This window comes from Struthio camelus, chromosome 1 (assembly GCF_040807025.1).
Source record: "Struthio camelus isolate bStrCam1 chromosome 1, bStrCam1.hap1, whole genome shotgun sequence".
Lineage (NCBI taxonomy): Eukaryota > Metazoa > Chordata > Aves > Struthioniformes > Struthionidae > Struthio > Struthio camelus.
In genome coordinates, this window is record NC_090942.1 from 156,563,326 (window position 1) to 156,585,043 (window position 21,718).

Below are 21,718 nucleotides of genomic sequence, written 5' to 3' on the forward strand. Positions count from 1 at the left end.
CAACTTCTCTCGTCTGTCTCATTGCAACTCCCCACACATAACCAACAAATACATGAAAGGGGAAACATGCTGACATTTTTAAAAGTTTGAAAAACGTTTTTGAAGATCTTTCAATGCTACTTAAACATTAAAAGTGTATCATGTAAAAAAAGTTCCTAAACATCTTTCTCTTGCTTCCATTAGTATCTCTCTTTTCAAAAAACATATCCCAAACGCGACCCTTTAAGATCATACAGACTTGCGCAAGGTTGACATAAAAGCACCACCTTAAAGCTATCAGAAGTACAACTTTTGGAGTGTATTGATGAAATTTCCTGTATAGCAGCACAGATCCACTCTCTTTGGGGAAAGAAACAGACCTACTGAACATGTAAGGGTACTATAAGAAATGAGTTTGCTGTTGATCTTTTGTAAGTATTTTGCTCAATAAATTGACTGGATGAAACCATGTTCCCAAATGTTTTCTGATTACCCAACTTAAAAAAAAAAAAAAATCTTAATCCCTACATCTTCAGATCTCTTAAACAGTAACATTAGATGAGGTGCTGAACTTTGTGCAGGCAGAGCTTCTTACATGACGTCCTCAGAGTTTACAAACGTGTACAGGGCTCCCTTTGCAAATTTAGATGCAGGAGGCACAACTAGTATTAAATAATGTAAATGAAAGCACCATGAAATACTGAGAAAATAGCTTAAGATTTATTACAGCCACGCAGCTAGAGATCAAGAGAAAAATTGGTCCTAAACTAATTCAATAAAAAGATGACAGTAAAATAAAACATGAAATTTGAAAAAAAGATCACATTTTAGAACCGGTGGTTCCAAAACTAACATCATTATAGGCAACCTATGAAAAAGCAGAATATATCAACTTTCCCGATGAAGGGCTCTCAAGACAGATATTCAAGTTTGGGAGACGTTCTGAAAGCTAACAACGGTGCATCAGCCCAAAAAGTTTGTGAAATACCAAATTAGTTTTCAACCGCAAATTCTTCATGACAAAATTCTTTTCTATGACTGGAAACAGTCCATGCGATAATGGGGAACAACTGAAGTAATCATAAACAACTGCTGCTACATAAAGAAACTATTATATACGCAATTTTCGAGACCAGAAGGAATCTTACTAATTCCTTTTGCTTACTCCCTTTTTCCCCAGGACTCGCTGTAATACCGCTATCTTCTGTAATAGCTCCAGTTCCTGAAGGTGGCTCCTAACTCTTCTATTTAACAATGGGTCTTAAAGGAAAGAGCCACAAGCTTCTCTTTACGGCTGCTTTAAAGGCCTGAACAGTTTATATGCAACAGAAGTAACCGAAAGGAGAACCAGTGTCATGCCACAAATCTGATCTTCAACTATAGTTTAAAAATTGTTAAAATTAGTGGAGGAGGGTATATGAACCACTGATACTGAAAGTAGGTACCTTCTTAATTTTCAGAAAATTCTAGTATCTAACTGAATATAAAACTGAACAGCAATCTGTCCTCAGTCTCATACTGGGAGTTTGAAGAAAAAAAAAAAAAAAGTTACCTAACTTACATTCTTGCTACAGTAATTTCTGTTTCTTCTCTCAGTGTTGCATTCTGTCTAGTTTTAAGCATCCCAAGGATGAACCCATCACCATTTCCCTCAGGGAACTCTAGCCTCCTCAAAACTGTATTTTTTTATTTTATTGCATGAATCCAGTGAGCAGCACAAGTCAGCTGAGGACACTGTTATATTTGGCACCTCTAGCTCCTGCCTGGAAGGTCACAGAACTGTAAGCAATGGAAGAGTCTATAGCAGAGTAGACTCAGGAGAACCTTAGAAAATAACACTAATTTAACCAGAAAGAAGAATGCTGACTAAGCTGGAGTTTCTGGAGATTCTCTACGTGTGATTGACTCTAACTTCGTCTCAGACCAAGAGGCTTCCCACACATTGTGCTCAGTATGCTCTCAGAAGACATCCACAGTGCAAGCGTACGCGTTAAACTGCACCCAACTCTGCCAACCCCGACTGAACACAATCTGTTATTAAGTCTCTGATAGGTCATAGAATGATCCTGTCTCCAAGGTGCACACATTCTTCAGAATTGTGATCTGTGTTCTCCCTCTTCCATGGACATTTCTATCGGTTTCTTTGAATTACAAACAAAGTAGTCTTTCTAGTAACAAGCCCCTTCTGAACTGAATGTGATGTTCCACAGGCAGCCTGCCTGAATCTGTTAGAACTGCTGCAACACTCTATGCAATGCTCACATGCATAAAATGAGAAGTGACTATGTTCATTACTGCTACCAGATCACACTGGAAAATGAGCTTGTTTGGGTTTTTTTATTGCTTTCCAGATCCCCTACTCCTTATATGATGTAACCTAGTTTTCTGAAAAAAAAAATGTTTTGATTCATATACAGATACTTCACCTTTCACAAGTTACTAGTATTTCCTTTTTTTTCATTAGTATTTTTCAATTTATCCATCTACATTAGTTGTGAATACGCTTTTCAACTTCACCTTCAGGTTCTTAATTAAGATGCTAGATATGAAAGTAGCTATTTTTTTTTCCTAATAGCTTCTGGACCATGTCAGAGGAAATGAAAGTATTTTGCCAAAAATCCATACTTTGTTAAATATTTTCTCTGAAAAGCATTAAAGGGATACCTATTAATTTAGTATTTAGCAGAATTCAGATTGGGTCAAACAGGCGATAAGTATTATCTTGCCAGTACACCTCATCAGTACTTTTGTAATGATTTAATCGTTTTTAAAAACAAGTAATTGATTTGCCAGCATTCTCTATCACGCTCCCTATTTGTTCAATTAATCCAGTAAGTTCTCAATCTGCAAAGTTATGCGAGTATTTAACTTTTAAAACAGGCCCTTTCAAGCTATAGTTTTTATAAAGAGGAAAAAAGAGCTGAAGTGATCAACAAAAGGAAGAGACATGTGCCTTCCTGCAGCAGGTGCGGGGAGGGAGGGGAGGCAGAAGGGAGAAGACTTATCTTGTGGTGCCCTGGCTCTGCACCTTCCCCTCCTGCAGAGCTGCCTGCTTCATCAGTCACTAGAGCCAGCACTAGACCCAGCAGCACGGAGTGAGAGCAGCATGTGCATTTAACCTTGTGTTCCCAGGCTGGAGCACACTGAAGCCACTTGGTCACGTAAATGCCATCTGAAGCCCAAACTTAATATCACAGCAACACAACCCTTACCACAGCCTAGCCATTTCAGCCTTGCTGGGGAAAAGGGAAGGAAGGGGTGGGGGCATTCACCAACTCCTCCTAACTGTGCCGTCTCCTTCACCACTGCATCTTACAGTCAGTTACTACACTTGATAGGTGACATGGCAGAACCATGCGCCACTAATCACGTCAGTGTTTCCACGTCAGAAAGTTTAAACTTACAGTGGTGCAGGTCTCCATGGACTCAGCACCTAGAAATTTAGTGACGTTTTCTCTATTATGATTAATTCCATCATTTCACTATGGAAAGAACTTGGACTTTGGACAAAAATTACCAGAATCACTCTTATTTTCCCTTCTGAAAATAAGGAAGCGTTATACCAATCAGCATCTCTATTTTCTAGCAGTAAATCAAACCTAGCATGCCCTATTATCAGACTTGGGAAAGCGAAGTGAATTTAAAATTTCACAAGACTCATTAACACGTTCTTAGACATTATATAAGGGTAGCCATGTGATGGTCTGTATAAAAGGAAGTAGTTCATCTCTCTTCCCTGGACTAAATATGTGCAGAGGTTTTTAAGAAGAGGTTAGACAATCCTTCAAGTAAGATTTCAGAGACCTTTTCTAGCTAGCCTGTTCCAGTGCTCAATTGTACTTAAAATCTTACCTAAAATCTAGATTATTTTTCTAAATTCACACTGAAAACAACTTTTGCTCCCATTTGTAGCACCTCTTCTCTCGTGTTTGTTATTCCTCCCTTAACTATTCTCCGTTCTAGAAGACGCTAGAACTTTCTATGTAAAACACCATTCTTTCTTAAACGTCTCACTCTCATTCCGCTCTCCTAGACTTCCTAGCGTATTCATCAGTATTCACAGGTGCTAGTACTTCCTCACTGGGTTGACCTCGCTCCCAAATGATAACGTTACACAAATGTACTTTAATATCTCTAATACTTTGAACTGCTTCAATTTCATCTCCTATTCTAACACTCCTCCTTCGTTTTCTTCCCACTAAGACAGCCTTTCATTCCCTGAACTATCTGCTATCTCTAACATACTTGGCTACGCTTATCTTTGCCAGGCAAGCTTTGAGTGACTATGTATTTCTCGTTGCTTCTCTGTACATTAAGATGTTTTTCAATTGCTTCTGAACTACTCAAATTCTCTGCAGGATTAATTTGTTAAACCAATCACTGTTGCACTGAAATTCTCACTATTTGAAAGCTACAACAGCTCATATCAAAATTTAACCTGCTGTTTAAAAATGTGAAGTTATATTACTTTTCCTCAGCTTGTCAGTTGTTTTTTAAGTGAAGATACATTCTAATTGGAACACGGAGTAGTATCTTGTCTTATTGTCAATAAGGAAACGTGAAAGCCCAATTACATTAGCCGTTAACAAAGGGTTCAGTTTTAAACACAGAATCTATTTAAACATTTCTTCTAATTGTTAAAAAAAAAAATACTGAAACGGGTAAAGAGGAAAAAGATCACTTCTCAACCTTTTGGCTTAGATCAAGCATACCATAGATGGTTGGAGAGGTAGGCCACAGAATCAAAGCTACTAACCTTGAAGACAATGATAATGAAAGTCTATGATGAAAGTCCCCAAAGCCTGGTTTTACTGACACCAATTAGCATCTTTTCATAGCTAGAGGAGAAACAATGAATACACATGGACAGTGAACTCTCCCCTGAATATATTATACCTCCTTGAGTAGAATACTAGCACTGACACTCCTGTTTTGCCTGTTGTCAACAGGTAACAATAAAAGAGTAGTCAGTGACAAACTCAACACCTGAACAGTATTTTTATGTACGTAAACTCAAAAATAAGTATTTTTAGCATCCAATGTGAATACACATAACGCCACCAACGCAAGTGCTTAAGTGCTTTTATGAGGACATTGACTCCTTGATTAATTACTCTGAAAAATGGCTGCAGATATAAAGCTGGCTTTATGTTGTAACATCTGAAGAAAAACAGTCTCAGCGTGGTGTATAACAGAGGAAAAGTATATTCCACAAATCCACTAATGCCGGCTACTGTAAAGCATAAATTGCTTTCCTTCTGCTAGTAAAAACAAAAGCAAAAATATATTAGCTATTCCTCCGCATATGACATACTACAAACATACTTACATCTTTTGCCATGTTACCAAAGACTAGAAATCAATCCTCTTCAAATCTTGATGGCTGCAGGACACAGAGACAATTGATGCTATTTTCTAGAAAGTAAGTAAAGACAACATCAGCTACAAGAACGAAAGGGGGAAAAGTTTTTACCGTGGAAATTACTGAATACCACCAAATACATTTTACTTTTTAAAAAAAAATGTTTTTAAGAAGAAAAAGTTTTATGTCATCATCAAATAACCCCCTAGTGCCCCCCACCCCAAACTCACATTTAGAAATACCCCTTATCCTACAGCTGGGGTGAGCTCTCCGCTGGCAGGAGCGCCCTTCCCCCAGCACATACCCGATCCCAGCAGGGCAGCCGGAGCCCACGCTGGGCCGGTCCCTGTCCAGCTGCGCCCTTTGCAACCCCGCGGAGAAGGGCGCGGGCAGAAGCGACGGGGAGAAGAGATCACTCCCTCGGCGGCCTCCTCCTCCTCCCCACCCCCATTTCCAGCAGCAGGCACAAGTAGGCCTCAGGGGCCAGCTCCCCCCGGGGCCTTCCGCAACCCCCCTTTCCTCCTCCTCCCCTCGCGGGCGGACGGGCCGCGGCTGCACCAAGAGGCAGAGACGGGCACTTGCCACCGCGCCTCGGGCACCAGCACGCCCGCCCGCCTCCCCCACCGCCCCCTCGATGCCCCCCGACCAGGGCCTCACCGCCCGGGCAGAGCCCTAAGCCCCGCGCCGCCTTCCCCTCAGCAGCGAGGGGCCGCGCTAATCGCCTCAGCGGCGGCGGGGGCACGAGGAAGGGGGGAAATGCGCCCGCGCGCGAGGCGGCATCGCCGGCAGCGGCTTGGGGGGGGGGGGGGGAAGGCGGCAGCAGGCGGGCGGGGGGGGGGGTCCGTCCTCTCCTAATCCTCCTCGCCCCGCCGCCGGCAGCACCTCGCCTGGCGCCAACTCCCCCCCCCCCCCAACACCCCCCTCGGATCATCCCCATCCTCCTCCTCCTCCTCCCGCAGGCCGGCCCGGGCTGCCCGCACCTGAGCGGCCGAAGGCGGAGAGAGCCGGCTCCATCCCCCGCCGCCGCCCCCAGACAGGGACCCGGAGCGCGGAGCAGGAGCACCCCCCGCCCGGCGCCGCGCTGCTGCGGAGGCGCCGAACTGCACATGTGCGGCAGCGGCGGCGGCGGCGCGCGCGGGCCTGGCGAGCCCGGCGGGAGGGGGCAGGGGAGGAGGCAGCCGGCGGCAGCGACTTGGGGGGGGGGGGGGGGAGACGACCAACGGTCCCCAACGGTAGCTCAGGCGGGGAGGGGGGGCCGGCAGGGACCGCCCCCCTCCTCGCGCGGCGCGGCGCGGCGTGGAGAGCACGGGGGGGGGGGGACATGGGGGGGGCGGCTCGCCTCACCGCCTGTCACTTCCCAGACCGCCCCTGCCCCAGCGGGTCAACGGCCTGGCGGGCTCCCGGCGAACCGCCGCCGCCGCCTGCCCCCCCCCCAGGTGCGAGCGGGCCCGCCCGGCCGCCCCCGGCCCCGCACACCTGCGCGGGCTCCGCGCCGCCCGCCCTCCGCGCTCTCCCCTGGCCGGGGCTGCCGCGGGGGGTGGGGGGGGCGCGGAGGGGGCGCCAGCACCGCGGCCCCTCCCCGGGTCCCGCGCGCGCGCGCGCGCGCGACCCTGCGATTCTTTCTTTCTTTCTTTCCTTTCTTTTTTTTTTTTCCTTTCCCCCGTTGGCAGGAAAAAAAAAAATTGAAACTTACACTTTTGTGCGTCCCACCGGCGTGACGCTGCGCGCTGACGTCACGGGGGTGTAGCGTGCCTTGCACGGGCACACGCGGAGCGGTTAGAGGCAACCGTCCGCCCCTCCGTGGGCGGAGGGAGCATGCGCGGGATTTTCGCGCCTTCGGACTGCCCGCCCTGCGGCGCTCGGAGCGAGCGCGCGGGAAGCCTCGGCGCGAGATTGCTCTTCGGCCCCGGCCGCCGCCGGGCTCCTCGCGGAGGGAGGGAGGCAGGCAGCCCGCGCCGCGTCTCGCCTCCGCGCTCCTCGCCCGCGGCCGATGGGAAGCCCTAGCGTTCCCCGGCCCCGGCTGACAGCGTTTCAGGGGCTGCGGGTGCCATGACGCTGTTAAATTGGAGCCGGCTTGCACGGTGTGGTTAGTTGCCACAACATCCTGCCGGTGCTTCCTCATCGCTTCTTGTCCTGCTGTTACTTGAGCAACTTCACTGAGGCTGATCCATTCCAAGCTTGTCATTTCATAGCACTTGCAGGGAAAAATTTTCCTGTTACACAGCTGCTGCTGTGGTGCTTGAATTAGGCCAGATCCGCCCTAAAGAATCAGCCTGCATGATTTCTTGCACTTAAGGATGTGAAACCTCCACATACTCTATATGCTAGCAGAAAGACAAGCGCGCGTGCAGCTACAGCAGCAGAAAAGATGTTTGTTAGCTAGGGCTGCGTGATGTAATTATACAACAAAGATGTAATTTTTGGCAAAAAACTTTCAGCATGCATAGTAGGAGCTATAAAGGCATAGCAATAACGGTAGAAACTAGCAAAGGCAAAGCCTTATGCTTCAAAAGCTGTGTTGGTTATAGGTGCAGATAAAAGACTGCTTGAGGGAGGGAGCTGCTCAGCAACTTTTGCATGCAATACCAAGTGTGTATGATAAGGTTATCGTAACACAGTCAAGAGGGGAGCAGGAAAGAAAAGATTCTTTCTTTCTCAAAAACTGTGCTACTTCCTGATCGTGCCTGGGAAAGACGACTATTCGTGAATAAAAGACATTACCAGGAGAGCTACTATATAAAAACAGAACGAAAAATCAGTCACAGTCCCCAGAGAAGGTTCATCAGTTGACTAGATTCACACTGAGTTTACCTCTTTTACACTTTTTTTTTTTTTTTTTTAAATCTTGGAGTTGTGTTTTCTAACAATGAGAAAACACTAGTTACTCTGATTCTTTTGATAAATGTAGCCACAGTCCAAGTTTTTCCTTTACAGTAACACCTTGCTACCTGTCACTCACTATTTTCAGGTTCCATGGCTGATGATTTAGTACCCTGCTCTGCTAACTAAAATGGGGTTATACCCATTTTTCCATTCTTCATTCTTGACTGAGCTTGAAGAGCAGTGAGCCTCTGAAAAGATAATCATATTGGAAACGTAACTGTTGAGGAAGACACAGACCTCCCCAGTGCTGCCCCTGAATGCCCAGAGCTGACCCTCAGGTGAAGCAGCTGAGATCTTTCTGCATGGTGACCCATTCCAAGAACAGGTAGATAAAGCTGTCAGCAGTATTGCAAGATTCAACTACATTAAGAGAGCTACTATTCAAAATCTCAGGCCAGTAAGCTGTCAGCTCTCCAGTCAACAAAACCAGCCTCAGCCAAAAAAAAAAAAAAAAAACACACACACAACAACTCAAAAAAGCCAGCATCTCCTCCAGTTGTTGATGCTGCTCTCCATCTTCTGTGCCATATATACTGTGTCAGTGTATTTAAACTGTGTATATTTCTTAAGTCCCTGCATGCGTCTCCCTTTATTACCTCAATTCTTAGGGGAAAAAATTGTTTCACTATACCAACTACCACAAAGCACTGCAATTTCCAGGAATGCATCCTCAACAGACGACAGGGTGTCCCGTCCTAGGATAAAGGGACCACAAAAAAGCAAATACTTCTAAAAAGGTAGAATTCAGTGACTGTGCTAAGGAACAAAGCATTTTCTCCCATGTTTTGAGTTCTACCTGACAGACTAGCACCACCTTAAAAAAGTTTGAGGTTGAAGAGAAAAATTCTAGCTTCTCTAGTACAGAGGAAAATTGACAAAAATCTTCTTACAAAGAAAAATAAAAATGAAAAATAATGTGTTTGCAGTTGTGGTTTGTATGGACTAAGACAACTATGCTAGCTTTCAGAGCAAAGGAGTAGTAGCAATCAAAGGACAGAACATGAACCTGGTCTACCACTACCTGCTTTTGCAAACTACGTAGCTTCTCTACAAACATGTGAATCAAGTCTTTCTTCATCCTAGACAATAAAGAAATGGTAACTGAAGACCACTGTTTTTTCATTACTCAAGTTCTTCTATTTACATTTGTCATGTAATCCTGCTGTGTTCCTTATGCGTGCCAGTAAGCTTCTTGTCTTTGCCCTGAACTTCCTGTGAGACAATTGAACAAGCACATACTACAGAGGTACAGCACTTGTTTTTTCCTTTAATGCTTTAGGCGTTCTCCATTCCTTATGCAGCTTGGGGTGGGGGTGAGAGGAGAGAATGTTATCCTCCTTTTGCCAGCATTTATTTTACCACATTAATAACTCCCTAAGCCTATTTACTCCCAGCAGTTTTTTTCTTAAGCATAGTGTTGTTTACAACTAATTTGAAATATTTTATCAGTGGAAAAATCTTCACTGTTTCTCTAATCTCTGAGCACTCCTTTTTTGGCCTTTTCTCAGGCATTCTGGAGCTTTCGGACTTGCTTTGTTTGTAGTAGTAGAAAGCTATCCCTATTGACGACTGTTTCTCCTCTGGTGTACCTCCTCATTTTAAATAAGTTCGAAAAGGAGAACAGATCACACCTTCAAGTCATATCACTCTGGCATAATGTGTAAAAGACACAGAAACAAAGAAAACTACGGGTTGCAAGAGGTTATCTAGCCTATAGTTAGCTACCTATGACATGAGACCAGCGATAGCACAGGGACACATTTTGACCTGCATGCTTCACAGCTGGAAGCTATGCCATCTTAAGGCAGGCACATCTTAAGGCAGACACAACTGTCTTAAAGAGACAGCTAGTATCAACTGATCAGCTTTTCAGCATCTGGGCTCATTTAGAGGTAGTATCTCCCAATTCCCAAATTTGTTTTACCTTAGGAAATAAAAATACAGCTGGGTACTGTAACCTTGGAAGTTTGCCATTCTCTGATCTAGATTTTGCTCTGCAAGGCAGGATCAGTTGTCCTTAAGCCCCTTCTGGTCACACAATTGTCTAATTTGTTCTTAATCTCCAGCAACCAAGACTCCATAGTCTCTTCCAGTGATACACTGTTGCAAAGTTTTTCCCACCTGGCACCAGTAACTACTCAAGAGAGGCAGTAGGAGAACCAAGGAGGCATGACTCCTGAGCTACTAAGTGTAGTTGGTAGATGTATGCCTTTCTGCCTCGCCTTTTGTTTCCTTTTGGGCAAGGTGGGCCACATGTTTCCCCAACTGTAGGACATCTTGCTGCTTTTCCTTCACATTCCACTATTGTTTCCTCCCTCATTGTCAGATTAGTTTACTAGTGGATGTCTGCTAATTGCTGTTTATAAACTGTTGCTGCTTCCAGTGACAACATCTACACTGTCAGCATAGCTTGCCTCATGTCACTTAGTGGTCCAGTTTCCTCCATCTTCCACACTGCCCTGGTGCTGAAATACTGCCCAGATTGCTTACAGAGCAGCACTACAAATTCTTTCCCTAGACAAAAGCCAGGAGTGATTCTGAGGTTAGACTGCTCCTGGATTCAGTCCAACAGGCAATAAGACTTCTCATTCCCTCTATCAAACCTCATCATATAATACTATTCCTTTATGCTATAGCTGCCCCCTTCCCCCCCACCCACAAAGCAGAGAGCGTCCAACTGTTTAAAAAAAAAAAAAAGGCAAAAAAAAAGGAACCATGAAGCTGCTTTCTCATCATCTTTAACAACTATTAAAAAAATACATGAATTCTTAAAAACTTTACAAAGTTAGGGAAGTCCCATGGACTATGTCATTATGGCAGCATTCCTTGAGCTATCCTAGGCCCATGCAAGTGACAATTGCCAAAAACCTGCCTCCCACCTCTCAGAGTTTTCCTTTTGAGAGACTGAAGCAGAGCCTGCTTAGATGGGGTGAGCTGTAAGTAGGGTGGTTGTGCGTCAATACATACCAGCCTGACCCTGGGAATAGGAAAAGGAATCTAAGTATAAGTACAGTCCATGCTATGAATATTTAAACTGTTTGGTTCCTTCTCCTTCATGGGCAACAATGACTAAAGCAGCAATCAAGCGGGTAAGAACTCCAGTTCTCAGACAGAAAGCTACAGTCCCTGAAACAAACTGAGATGCATAAAGCAAGCAACCAGTTACACTCCCCTCCGCCAAAAGAAATAATAAATAAATCAGATATGCTGAACAAGTTGCCACTCGCATACAGAACAGACCCTTCCTTTCTACTCACTTAAGCTCACTTCACCACAGAAATAACCACTCATCACCAGCAAAGACAAAGGTTCTACCCTCCATCAGCTTTTCTGTATTCAAACAATACTGATCATTAGGTAAAAGAATGAGACAGATATCAGCCAACAAGCTGAAACAAAAATTTCCAGAAAAGACCACCTGTTCTTCAACAAGCCTTTATAAAATCATGAGATTTTACTTACAGGCGTTCTAGGTCTCTGCTTTATTTATATCTCCTCAACACGGGGCGGGGGAGACCACAAGTATTTTGGAGTACAAGTGTAAGTTCCTAAAAAGCTGCAACTGCATCTACATGGACCAGTTGTGAAATATTCTTCCCATTTTCCATACAGGCACATCAGATCTTTGAGGAACAACGTCTGTTGCTTCTATCCTAAGATTTTTATCATGAGAGTGTCCGATTTTGACATAGAATTATGCATGAAGGCATTACCTGCGTTTCAGGAAGTATTTACACCACTTTAAATGCACTCCACCTTTCTAACAGACATCTTCACAGATCTAATTGCCAACAAACTTAAAATGTGTCGGATAAGGTTAGCAATCGGGATTTTAGATTGAGTTATATCTAGTATCCAGTCAGCCCAAAGAAGCACAGAGTATTGATACTCACATAAGGCTCCTATTGCCCTTTCCCCAGTTCTCAGAAAAACTAGCCGAGTCATGGCAAGGTCAAAAATTATCCAGGAAACAAGTGACAGATAGGAGGCAACCAACAGGGTATCTATATCTTGCTCTCCATTTTGGACCTGGTACCAAAAAGACTCTTCACCCAACTCCTTCACAAGGTAATCAGAATATATTTTTTCTCTCTTAAAGACATAAACCATCAATATTTTCCTCATCTCCTAACAGGAGCTTTCCAGAGAAGTAAGAGAACTAGCCACATCAATTTAATTCATTTAGGTAAAGGTTTAGTCATCACAGTTGTTAATAATTTCTATAATAGCTTCAAGGGCTAACTGACTAAAAGACATAACAGAAACCACGCACAGGTGTCTATCATGGTCAGCTCTAAGAATATGTAAAGAACGGAGCAATCCAATGTGAGGTGACATTAATTAGACTGCTTTCTTCTGAAATGTAGGTGGTGTAAATATGGATTGTGGCCAACAAACAGTATATGCAAGATGCATGTCTTTCAGAACCAAGATGGGGCATTAAGGAGAGAAGGCTGTATTTCAAGAAGGGATGCCTGATGATAAGCTGTGTCAGTGGACAGAGCAAGACTTCTCTACCTCATACAGTTAAGAAACAAAATGAAATTTTAATGAGGCAGCTTAAGCAAAATAAAAGGTTTGAGATAGTAGAGTGTTAAACTGTACAATAAAGCTGTTGAATTGCTTCTATAATTTGAATACTAAACATTGAAATAAACAAATAGAGCAGTTTTCAAATTCCTTTTCTGTTAAAGATTCCTTTTTTAATCAAAAAGCTACCAAATAAAATAATTTATCTGTATTTGTCACTCCTCCCCAATAACTTCTGAAACCATTCAAGGAGAGGTGAAATTGTCATGCATGCCTGCAAGTTTTTATGAAGAATCAGTGCCAGGAAAGGCAGGCCCCAAATCCAGTGAAGAACAAGAACTCAACTACTGTGCACCCTGCCTTGCAGGGGCCAACTGGCCTAGCAGTATGTACAAGCTCTAGACTAGCCCAAACTGTATTTTGCCAAGCCCAGCAGATGTCAGACAAAACACAGGAGGACACTGAGGCTACTTTGGTGGGGGGGGGGGGGGGAACACACACACTTTGAAGCATACAAATCCGTAGGAAACAAGCCTTTGTTAGTTCCACTGCTCAGAGGACAACTTCTCTCCTTTTAATTGGTAATTTAAACCTACAGCATTCATTTTTCTAACCATTTTGTGCATACTAAAGTTATTTCATACTACAATAGAATACTGACCTAAGCTGTCAATAAATTGCTAATAGCATTGTTGGAAACAAAATTCGAAACGATTTTTACTTGTTTGTCAGAGTAGGCTAGAGTGAACGAACTCTTTCTACGACATAAATAACGGGCTCTTTACAAGGCTTACTCTGCTGTATTTGTAAATACAAAGTATAAAAACGTAGAGGTCCCAATGCACGTCTAATCAGCCTTTTTCAGTTTTGTGCAAATTTACTTAAAATAATTTCAATTACAATCCAACCTCCAGAGTCAGAGAACTGATAAATGTTTGTCACATCTGCTTGAAATTAGACTTCCCAGTTTTACCAATTTTATTTTCAGTTTAAGCACAGAAAGAAAACTGTAAACAATTAGGATAACAGTAGTTAGCAACAAGAACGGGTAACAACTGTCAGTCTTCAAATATAACTTAAGTTATGCCTTTTCTCACCATCAGCATGGTCAAATATGTAAATAAATACAAGAACTAACACAAGTGAAAGTTATCACTGCAAGAAAATATGATATATGGTAAACTGGAAGAAATATCACACAATATCGGCTGTACCATTTGGAATATGTATTTACTGCTTAAAATAGTTTGATGCTAACAGAGTTAAACCTTTTCCTTGTGTAAAGGATTAGACTTTTACTCACCATTGGAAATGTGTTTTGTGACCAAATTTACACCAGTGTACTGAACTCTCAAATGTCAAAATGACTCAAGTAATTTACAGTATAAGAAGATACCATAGGCACCATAATATATATATATATGTATGTATGCATGGGGGTATATATATATTTATCTATATTTGTTTAAAAAACAAAATCTGGTGATGAACAAATAGTAACAAAGCCAGATGAAAATTAAAAGGCACATCCAGGCAAAAAAAAATACTCAATGCAATTTGCATGATACTGTATTTAAAAATATATATATATCTACTCTGCATAATTCATTGGATCAGAAACAAATATTCTGGCCCATTTTAATCTGCCAGAAAGAAAGTCAATTTTGTAAGAGATGTTTAATTCAAATATCAGGGTTTTTGTTTTTTGTTTTTTTTAAAAGATCAGTATATAAGGCTTATAACCAAGTACATGTTAAGAGGACTACTCAAACCCTCTTGTTTTTTTGAGTGCATAGAAATACAATGAGCAATGAAGATATTCTTTGCAAAAACATGAACTCTTGTACACGTGCAAGTCTTATCAAGTACTTGAGCGTCTTTCAGGTCTTGGAACGCATTTCGTAATTGCGGCTCTCCACAGGGCTGGGGCAAGTAAAAGGCTTAGAGTAGTCACACTCAAAATAAGGAGATAGACCTGAAAATTGGAAATGAAAAAAGCCATTACTTCTCTCCCCAGTTACGTGGTGAGCTAAGAAACAACTAGGAGTTGATGCAATCAGACTTTTCTGGACAGTATTTCCAAGAGACTTCACCTGTCCTCCTGACCAGCTGCGCATTTTGTTACTGAAGTAAGCAAGTGCACACACAAATCATGTAATTATAGGTTTACCTGTTTTGAACATGTAATTTTAAGAACGATGCTATTAGCTTATATAAAGACAATTATTTACAGGCATAGTTAAGAGGTCAGTTTTGAAAGCTCAAGGAGCACTGGAAGGTCAAGAACCACTTAATTTTCTATATATATGAAAAACAAACAAATGGAAAAAATGGTTTATTGGTAGAGTGGAAGTGTGCACTACCATCTTACACACTTAAACAAAACAAAACTCAGAGCCATACTACACATCTTCTGAAATAAGATCTTAACTATATTTTCTGAAACAGCTTTATATGACAGCAGTAGGGAGGGGCTTTAAAGTGCAAGTTTGATGAAAGTAGTTCTGAGGTGTCAAACAGAAAAGCAGTTTTTGGAAATTTCAGAGCTATACAAAACTATACAATAGATAACGACAGAAGAACAGCTACATGAAAAATGAAAGCCTAAAGGTCTTCAAGTACAGCGGCCCCCAAACTGACTCTGTGAAACGTGGTTGGGTATCTTGAAACTCTGTACAAACACACAATATTTGTAAGTTCTAATGACATGCAGGAGTAAACAAGAAAATTAATCATCCAAACATGTACAAGTGAACAACGCTGTGTAAGTTTTCCATACGTGCTTTGTTTGGAATTGGTTCTAGCATTATATATATCCTACTGCTCACACAATGAAAAGCTCAGATAGCCAGTGAGGTGGGTTTTTTTTTTTTGTGTGTGAGCAAAGGTACAGAGAAGAAAGCAGGTAGCACTAGAAAGTGAGGTGAGTTGTTACATCTGCGAGGATGTGATTTACTTCAATTTGCAAAGCAGACTTCGTCTTGAGAAAACAAGGTTCTGACAACTTGGAAATAAAACTAAACGTAAAGATTCTTTCCTAGGGTATTTTTTTCCCCATGACTGCTGAAAAAGCTGGTTGTTTCTTCTGAGAAAGGATGTAAAATTATCTAAGAACCCTGTCAGGGACATGCATGCATCAAGCATACATTTATTTCATTTGCATGGACTGATTCGATTTGTTAATATCTGAGAGACGCCACAATATTGGAGTATCTTTCAAATACACTGCAATATAAAGTCCCAGTAAGTTATTCAGGTGCTAGAAACAGAGCTAATAGCTATACAATAACTTACCTCCCGAGATATGATCCCTGCTCTGCGTGCTCTACTTCCCAGAACAAAAGAGAATTCACTGACTTGTGCCAGTCCTGCTGAGACAATCCATTTGATATACTGGCTGCTCTTTGGAAGAATCAGAGAAAGGACAAGCACTGCCAAGACAAACTTGAAAAAGATTTTTTGGGTTGTTGTGGATATATATATATATATATATATATTTTTTTTTTTTTTTTTTGGAATAGTGCAATAGGTAAAACAGCATAATCATTGTAAGATACATAGCATCAGACACACTAATGCTGGTTATAAAAATAAACTAGTAGTCTTGTAAGTAAATACATCTCCTCTTTTAAGGTGAAAAAAAGACAAAAGTACACTGTACAGTATAACAGTAATATTTGCTATAACAAAAGCACTTGATAATTTTGTCAGAAGTCCACAGCTAGACAAATAGATGTTTCTCCATGTGTAGTGGGCTTTTAACATTAAAAAAATTCCTTTCATTAAATCCTAAGAATGTTTCAAACTGTATTCTGTCAATATATAAAATACAGATTTAAAGTAAGGGTGTAATATTCTCAGCTATATCAAATGTTCACTTCTTGCACAGAATTTTCATTATGGCATGCAGCACTAATATTAATTTAGATTATGAAAAGATAGACAAGAAAAAGAAAATACCTTCATTATGACCACAGACAGCGTAAGAAAGAGTAAGACTGTGAGTTCATATATTACGAATGTGGGGAAAACATGAAGCCCTGGGGGTGGAGTTATAAAAAAAACAAGAATTAGTACATCTTTAAAAAAGAGCCACTTTAGCAAAGCATTCATGCACATATCTAAACTAAGTCTGAATCAATAAACTGTGCATTTATGGGGACATAGAATGAAAATACGCAATGTTTACAAAGATTGAAACAATGCATTTTACACCACTTATATTTTATTATTACTATATTATTTCAATATATGAGATAATACATTATATAAATTACTGTATTATAGTATTTATATACAGCTCAGCATACCATTAAGACAGACAAAAAAAGATCCCTATCACTTTTCATTTACATGAACCAAAATTTTTTAGTGACTTTTGTTGTTGAGATGTGAACTCTTGTGCTATGTTCCCTTTCTAACTTATTCAGAATATACACAGTTCGTCACTAGAAAAAAATGCCTTGTGTAAAATTTTAGCGTGTAGCGTATTTGCAACCATTCAGTTTTAACTTTTTCAGAAATTCTTACCACTGCCTTGATACATTTTTAATTTAACGAATGCAACCATAAGCTCAATTTAAAAGCAATATCCAGTTTGTCTTTTTAGAAACCTCTGAAAAATAACATTTCAAACTTTAAGGCAGATATCTAATTTTTGGAGTTAGTAATAGATTTAATGACAAGAGTATACCTAAAAAAACCCCCAAAATTCCTATTTAATCACTATGCACTTTCTGCAAGATCCAATCATTTTTCATATTGGAGGCATTTTTTGGAATATTGTTTGTGATAGAAGCTGTATGTGATTGATGCATGATCACTTTTATTTATAAGCTCTTCTCTCTTCCACGCCAATTAACAACCCAAAAACTTCAGAACAAACCTCTTTTTTTTTTTAAAGCTATGCAAATATTTCAAGAAAATAATTTCACTGCTCCGCATATAGATGGTAACATACACTTTGTTAACTGTCCAACATTTTTGTATGAAACGGCAATAGACTATCACTTTGGAACATGTTATAGTGTTTAACTTGACTACAGGTACAACAGAAAACATGCCTGTTTTGATCCCATGACCCTCACATGTGAGCTAGAAAAAAAATCCGACTGGAAGCAGGGAAAGTGGCAACCCCCTGAACATGATCTAGCCACTGGAGAATTATACAAAGCCACATTGCTATGACGTAATTTTTTTTTTTTTTTTGAAAAGGGAACATAGCAAAGTAGCAAAAATCTGTCTCATATTCAGACACCTAAATTTTATTCCCAGTGACCACATATACATTTTCAGTAATCTTATAAAAAACAATCCATAAAAATTAGTAAAGTGTCACTTCAATTTGTTAATTATATGAAGGAAAGTAACAAGAATTGGGAATAACATACCAGTTTAAAACTAAATCCTGCTAACACTAAACAATATATAAAAAACAAGCATTTGTTGAGAGCATTTGTTCTTTTCTCACTAAAGAACAATCTTACTCGCAGTTGACTAAACTATAGTGCATTTTTTTCCCTAGGCTATGAGGAACTCGTGCCGGGAAACGTAACTGAGTCTTTGGAAGCTCGTTCCTTTTTCAGTAAAGCTCTTAAAAGAGGAACCAAAATCATGGCATTCCTGATAAATCCGTAACAGTCTCCAATCTCATTATTTTTGCTGAAGAAGAACAGGAGTTTAGCTTCCCAAAGCACGTATGAGGCACGTTAAAATAATTTACAGCATTGATTTATAAAAGACAAGTTTTCACTAATTTTCTCTTCTCCATAGCACTACAGAGCCAGAAGAACTGTACAGAACTAAAAGTTGTCTTCCCATCCTGAACGAGCAAGAGAAGTTGCCTGCAGTTACTTCGAAGTGTTTTGTTCATAAGCACATTCCATTGTGGATGAATATGCACTTGAAGTACTCCAAGCTTAGATTTTTATACAAGTGGTACCCAATCACCACGCACACACCCTGTGTTTTGTTTAATTTCCTTCCACCTACAGAAACACAAATGCTACAGATTCATAATAAGCGGAGAGATGGCAGAACGTAGAAGAGATACAAACGTCACACCTAAAAAAAAATTCTAATGTGTGCGCACGCACATGTGAGTGACAAATACCTTCTCTCTTTTTACTGTTTGTCTTGTGCTATTGCTGGTCCACCTTTAGGCTGGTCTCAGAGACATACATGAACAGTAACTAGAAAAATAACAGCATTAGGTTTGAGAAGAGGGCCAGCTCTGAATCATCTGGAATAGATTTCAAAAAGAGAGGCAATAATATAATCTAGGGTTCTCATCACTGTTGGTGGAACTACTCTTTTAGTTCTGGAGCAGACAGACAGTTTGATGTTAGCTTGGAATGGATCCCAGTGTGGAGATTAGTACCATATTTGAAAGACCTATGAGGCACAAACTACCATGAATTTCTACGCTAATCCTGCGGAAATAAGGATCACTAAGGTGAAGCGAGCCTAAACCTCTCGCATACGCTATTCTGAGACAAGCAAACAACTCCCCACTCGCACAATTTGGGAAAAGACCTAACGTGGTGGATTTCATGGTTGCTACAGACTTTTGCCCTAGCCCTAGACAAAAACTCGGGATAAGGTCACAAGTCATAACAGACCACTATTCAAGTGCACAAATCTTTCAAGCCTTCCTGACAAAACAAATCCCACCAGAAAGATTAACTTCACAGGCAGACGATGCTTGAATAAGGGCATTTGTTCTAAACAGATTTATCAGACTGATTAGGCTCAGGAGTCACTATGCACTTGTTCTCTAAATTGAAAAAGACACTTCAGTCAAATACTTCAAAAACTTCAGGACCATCGTCAGGCAGAGTATGGCACACCACCTTATCACTAATAGCTAGCATATCAGTTAGATGCATTTTCACAGAGCTGAGCAGCAAATCACTGAACTTCAATTCTAAATAGTATTCTAGAATAGCTGAAACAGAGGCCCTGGAGAAAAGGCAACCTTATAATCAGTATCAAGGCAAAAGCATAGTTCACTTGTATAACGTAATACACGTTCTTTCTTCTCTGGCCAATTATAGGTAAGATTTTGCAGATTCTTTTCATAAGTCTTTCTTTATAAGTATCTTTTTTTTTTTTTTTTTTTTCAGATTAAGCAGATTCTACCTGCCTGCTGGATAGCTACGAAAGAGCACATGAAGATCAAAATGCAGATATGGCATCAGAAGAGCAGTAGAATCTTAGAAATTCTTGACAACAAACAAATTACTGAAGCTGGAACTCTCTTGGTCAGACTGGAGCCACAGAGTTAATTCTGACATGTCCTCAGGCCACAACAATCACTCAGAAAAATAACTTCAGCCCTACATTGGGATGCTGTAGTCCCAATGAATCTTAGATCATAGCTAGCAAATGTAGTAAACAACTGCTCTGGCTAGATCATTACGACAACAGTGCCAGAGCACCAATGGCTTGGGGGGGGGGGGGGGGAAATTCAACATTCATCTCAATTTTTCTGAAAAGGGAAAGTCTTCTGAATCCTAAGGTCAGTTCTGAAAGCTTGAATTTTTCAACTGTGTGTTCCATGCAGGACAACAAAGCATTTAGAGCTGCACAGACAAGGAGAAGGCAGTGAATGTCACCAATGAATCCCAGTCCTGGGATCTTCTCTTGAATCCTGATTGAATTCTAATTCAACAGAAATATTAGAGGCTCAAAGAAAGATGCTTTGTGTGTTTGTTCTGGAGAATGGTAGTGCTGACAGTGTCAGCACCACCCCTCACCTGAGGAAAGGGACCATACTGTTTTCAGCATCTTGAATTCACGGTCCATTGCTGACCTCGATTTCCCCAAATGGAAAACAGTCTGGCAAGTGAAGACATCTGTACAGCACACTGAGGACATGCAACTTTGTCAGAGAGCAGAAGTAATCTGCCTACTCAGCTGTGGCAGATAGGGTCCTGATGGCCGATTTCAAACTCCACTCATCTTGTAATCTGGCAGAAAATGGGATGTTGGAGCCTTAACAAGAAACAACAATGCCTATGCAAAAACGCATCAAAACAAAATCAAAGGAGGCGGGGGGGGGAAAGAGAAGGAGCTAAATACTAGATATCAAAACAGAAATGAGAAAAAAAATTCTCAAAATGTGGATCTTTGAGATCACTCCAGATGTTCTCTCAAAAATATTAGTGAGGACAGGCAGCAAGAGGAGCTTTCCAACCTCAGCAGAGAGAGAGCCAGGAAGCTTGAAGAACACACATGGGCACAAATGAACGTACAAACAGGGAGCTGCTTGAACTACAGCTGTTAATGTCTAACTGCAAAGGTATATTATTCCTACAAATGCATCCTTGCATAAATTTGAAAGCAGCTGCATTACACAGGTCAAGCTAAGGTCAGGACCACTTTTAAAGACAGGAGATGAACAAGTACTATTCAGCCCAGCTTTCAGGCACCAGAAGGATTTTTTGTAGTGAAAAGAGAAAACTAATTTTTTCAAATGACATGTTTACAACCACACTTCAGTGAAGTCACATTTTTCTATATATTCCTTTGTTCTAAAAGGAATAGAAATCGTATTGTTGAAGTGATGGTGACCGTCCCACCTCAGGATCTCAGGTATCTTGACTCTTTATTGTAGGGTGCTTGCAGCATGTAGCAACAATCCTCCTCTTTGGGAAGGGGAAAAATAATCTTTCCTATAACCTTTGCATAATTTCACACAGTAAATTTATCTATATATAAAGACAGTCATGACAACGTAAAGATATTTGTGTGTGTATGTATACACACACACACAGAAAGCAAGAAAACTATTCTTACTAGACTGCTTAAAGGTTAAGGAGTATTTCATCCAATTCAGGTTTTCACTGCAACATCACATCATTCCTTGTCGAAACCTACCTCCTTGCCACACCAAACAAACCAACCATCCCCAAAGAACTTCCCATTAACCACAGAAGCTGAAAGTATCAAAGGAAAAAAAAA

The 21,718-nt window shown here is 41.1% G+C and overlaps 2 protein-coding genes across 31 annotated transcripts in view; both read right to left on the reverse strand.

The window, feature by feature from the left end:
* Nucleotides 1–7,249, reverse strand: part of TFDP1 (transcription factor Dp-1) — a 50,535-nt gene extending 43,286 nt beyond the window's left edge. For 2 of the 29 annotated variants that reach the window (XM_068926318.1, XM_068926216.1), the window contains exons 1-2: nucleotides 6,818–6,868; nucleotides 5,309–5,362 (exon numbers count right to left, since the gene is read on the reverse strand). In XM_068926318.1, the coding sequence (XP_068782419.1) occupies nucleotides 5,309–5,320 (12 nt within the window). In that variant the 5' untranslated portion in view covers nucleotides 5,321–5,362; nucleotides 6,818–6,868. The other 27 variants (XM_068926363.1, XM_068926277.1, XM_068926359.1 and 24 more) reach the window with 25 other exon arrangements.
* A 6,046-nt stretch (nucleotides 7,250–13,295) lies between these two features.
* TMCO3 (transmembrane and coiled-coil domains 3) overlaps nucleotides 13,296–21,718 on the reverse strand; it is a 34,238-nt gene continuing 25,815 nt past the window's right edge. Inside the window, exons 11-13 of one of the 2 annotated variants that reach the window (XR_011137592.1) lie at nucleotides 16,715–16,794; nucleotides 16,049–16,198; nucleotides 13,296–14,729 (exon numbers count right to left, since the gene is read on the reverse strand). Coding sequence is in view for 1 of the 2 variants with exons in the window: in XM_068926388.1 (XP_068782489.1) it covers nucleotides 14,616–14,729; nucleotides 16,049–16,198; nucleotides 16,715–16,794 (344 nt within the window). In the remaining variant the exon portion in view is untranslated. The remainder of the gene's footprint in view (nucleotides 14,730–16,048; nucleotides 16,199–16,714; nucleotides 16,795–21,718) is intronic. The other variant, XM_068926388.1, reaches the window with a different exon arrangement.